General features: G+C 35.5%; 1 protein-coding gene across 1 annotated transcript; it reads left to right on the top strand.

Moving 5' to 3' along the window:
• On the top strand, positions 1–3478 carry LOC145593084 (loganic acid O-methyltransferase-like). Its single transcript, XM_081649590.1, has 3 exons — positions 1–128; positions 2106–2789; positions 3073–3478. The coding sequence occupies exons 1-3, from the start codon at positions 54–56 to the stop codon at positions 3433–3435; spliced, it is 1122 nt and encodes a 373-aa protein (XP_081505716.1). The 5' UTR covers positions 1–53; the 3' UTR covers positions 3436–3478.

Here is a 3478-nt window from a genome sequence, read left to right on the forward strand (position 1 = left end):
ATCAACACTAATTTAATCTTCTAGATAGAGAAATATCTTCACTAAAAATAGAGATGGCAGCAGTAGAATCATATCCGATGAAGGGAGGAGATGGCACCTTCAGCTACGTCAAGAACTCCAGCTTTCAGGTACAATACATATTTGATCATCAACTAGTTATATCACATCATCACTATATTAAATTAAACTCCATTCGTTCCTTTTTGTTTTAATTCTTTTTTAACGTAATTATTTATCTTATCGATTTTTATGAGAAAATACATAAGAGAACTTGTTCATTGGTTTAAAAAAAAAAAAATAAAAAAAAAATAAAAAAAAAAACCTGTTTATTTGTTTGAACATAATAACCAACTAGCTAAGTTAACTCGTACCTTTTTTTTTTTTTTTGGGGGTTATAGTATAGTAACTTAGGGTCATAACGTCTTGTATACTTTGTGTATTGAGATTCAATATATTTCTAGCCTTGTTATATATAGAGTATCATTGAGGGTTCGGATTAGGATTGGTGCATGTTAGTAAAGAATTGTATCAAAAGAGGGTCACTTTTTTATTAGGCCAAAGGGGGTCGGATGCATGGTAGGTCGTTGGAAAATTAATCTAATGATCTCGTATACTAAACTTCTAACATCATTAGTGATTTTAAATAATGAGCCACTTATTAGCGGTTCATTATTTAATTCTCCTAACGATATAAGGAATAAGTTTTTATTCTAGCATTATCTATGATAACCACTCTATCTCTAGATACAGAGTAGTTTGTTTGACTAACATATTATGCACGATTGCACATGCTAAGTCATGGTGACGATGATGTGTATTATCTTGAATTTAAATGAATTATACTACTACTCCTGTCCCTTTGATGCCCCATGGCAAATGAATGGGTCAATCTTCAAGAAATTTGACCATAAATTCTCAATAAGTGATAATATAGTCATATGGGTCTTACTAGATTTGTCTCATTATATATTTATTAATATCAAGTTTTTATAATTTTTATGCATACAAAAATAAAGTCATATGTGTTTTAAAACATGTCTTGAAAAGCATAAAAAGTCAAATGGGGCAAAAAATTAGGGACACGAAGTACAATCAAGTATCCATAGTAAAGGTGGGTATCGTGCCGGGCCGGGCCTTGCCTGGGTAGGGCTCGTGCTGGGTCGTGCCGTGCCAAATTTTGGCAAACCCAGCCCACGGCACGGCCCACGTGCCGGGCTGCGGGCCACCCGTAACTTTTTATTTTTAATTTTAATATATATGTATATATATAAAAAAATAAAAAAATTAAAAAAATTAAAAAAAATCGATATATATATATATCGATTTTGGCAAACCCCAGCCCACAGCACGGCACGGCCCACGTGCCGGGCTGCGGGCCACCCGTAACTTTTTTTTATTTTTAATATATATATATATATATATTTTTGAACAAGTTAAGTTTGTATAAATAATGTCATTATTTTTATGTTTATGTTAATGGTAATATATTTTTTTTGAACAACTTTAATTTAATTAAACTTAAACATAAATTATTTATATAAAATTAATTAAATAAGTTAATATAAATAAACTTAATTAAATAAGTTTATATAATGAACTTATTTATTTATTAATTAAATAAGTTTATTTAATTAAATAAGTTTATATAAATAAACTTAATTAAATTAGTTTTAATATAATTGGGCATGGGCCGTGCCGGCATGCCGACGACCGTACCGCCTATCGTGTCCGTGCCGGATTTCAATTTTTTGTTCAGGGCACGGTCCACGGCCCATAAGTGGGCCGCCGGGCCGTGTCGCCGGCGTGCCGGCACGGCCCGTGCCCATTTTTACTCTGTAGTTTGTAGTAGATCTATATGCACATATATACTGCTTGATTTTAAAAAAAATAAAGTTAGGCTTTATTCTCCACAATGTACATAAGAAGAATGTGAGTGGTTTAATTTGATGAGTTGTTAATTGTGTAAAATGTTGCTTCTTATTACAATCCATCATGAATTCACGATTTATTAATGATGCAAGAAATTGCATAATATTTGTAGTGTTGATAACTTCTCTAGCAGTAATATAAGTAGTTAAGTACTAATGATTTTGAAACCAACACAGAAATCTGCTTCAAGTGTAGTACAAGGGCTAATATCCTCAGCAATCACTGAGAAATTTGATGCCAAACACTTCCTCTTGCCCATTACCGCCACAACACCATCAGCAACTCCGACGACGATCCGTTTAGCTGACCTTGGGTGCTCAGTAGGTCCAAATACGTTCACTGCAATGCAAAATGTGATAGACACAATCACAACTAAAGCCAAATCCTTGTCTTGCCAAAACCCCCAATATCAAGTCTTCTTCAATGATCATGTAGGAAACGATTTCAACACCCTCTTTACCTCCCTTCCCTCTGATCGTGCCTACTTCTCAGCTGGTGTGCCCGGTTCCTTCTATGGTCTCCTCTTCCCTGAATCGTCGCTCCACTTCATCCACTCATCGTATTCTCTTCAATGGTTGTCTAAGGAGCCTAAGGAGCTAGCTAACAAAGAATCTGAGGCGTGGAATGGTGGGAGGATCCATTACACTAGTGCTCCGCGAGGTGTTGTGGATGCTTATGCTAGGCAGTTTTCTGAAGACATGGAGTTGTTCTTGGGTGAAAGAGCGAAAGAGCTCGTTGTTGGTGGGATGATGGTGCTCATTATGCCTTGTATTCCGGATGAAAGTGTGGCTCATTCTCAGGTTCCTGCTGGGATCATGTTCGACCTCTTAGGTGCTTCCCTAGTGGATATGGCTCAAGCTGTAAGTGTCTTTCGTTCTTTTTGTTTTAATGAATCAACTAGGTAATGCCTGAGCTATGCTTGATTTAATTGATTAGATTGTTTGATGGCTAATAAGACCTCGGCATAACTTATTTGGTTCCAGGTGAAATGAAATATTACAATGTGTTCTTGATTACATTTTGCTTCTAACTTACATTCAAAAGTAGAAGTTTCCAATGTGTTTGTGATAGTACTAACAAAACTAGTTCAAGATTTTTCTAAGTAAACTTTTTTTTTTTTTCTCTCTTCCCTAATGATTTTAGGGGGTCATAAGCCAAGAGCAAGTAGACTCCTTCAACTTGCCAATCTACGGCGTTTCACCAATGGAGATGGAATCCTTAGTAAAGAAGAACGGGCGATTTAGCATTGAGAAAATGGAGTTAACTGATCCAACTTCAGGAAGAAAGAATAATGAGGGTGGTTCTAAGACTTCGGGTGATGGCAATGCAATAGCGAATCACTTGAGAGCTGGAATGGAAGGAATTTTGTCTAAACATTTTGGCGTTGAGAAAATGGATGAACTGTTTGAAAGGTTCTCTAAAAAGACCATTGCGTTTTCTGATAAGTTCAAGTCAAGCCTTAAGCAAGGAACTCAGTTGTTCATTGTCCTTGTCAAAAAGAATTAAGCTCCTTTTATAATCATTTCCTTCTATTGTTTTTCAGAAATTG

The sequence above is a fragment of the Chenopodium album genome, chromosome 18, assembly GCF_948465745.1.
Source record: "Chenopodium album chromosome 18, dcCheAlbu1.1, whole genome shotgun sequence".
NCBI lineage: Eukaryota > Viridiplantae > Streptophyta > Magnoliopsida > Caryophyllales > Amaranthaceae > Chenopodium > Chenopodium album.

What these genes read in the sequence shown, in the direction of transcription:
- LOC145593084 (XM_081649590.1), top strand. Translation starts at nt 54, where the DNA reads ATGGCAGCAGTAGAATCATATCCGATGAAGGGAGGAGATGGCACCTTC. An exon ending in TCAAGAACTCCAGCTTTCAG is followed by an intron (nt 129 to 2,105) that starts GTACAATACATA and finishes AAACCAACACAG; the next exon opens with AAATCTGCTTCAAGTGTAGT. An exon ending in TAGTGGATATGGCTCAAGCT is followed by an intron (nt 2,790 to 3,072) that starts GTAAGTGTCTTT and finishes TAATGATTTTAG; the next exon opens with GGGGTCATAAGCCAAGAGCA.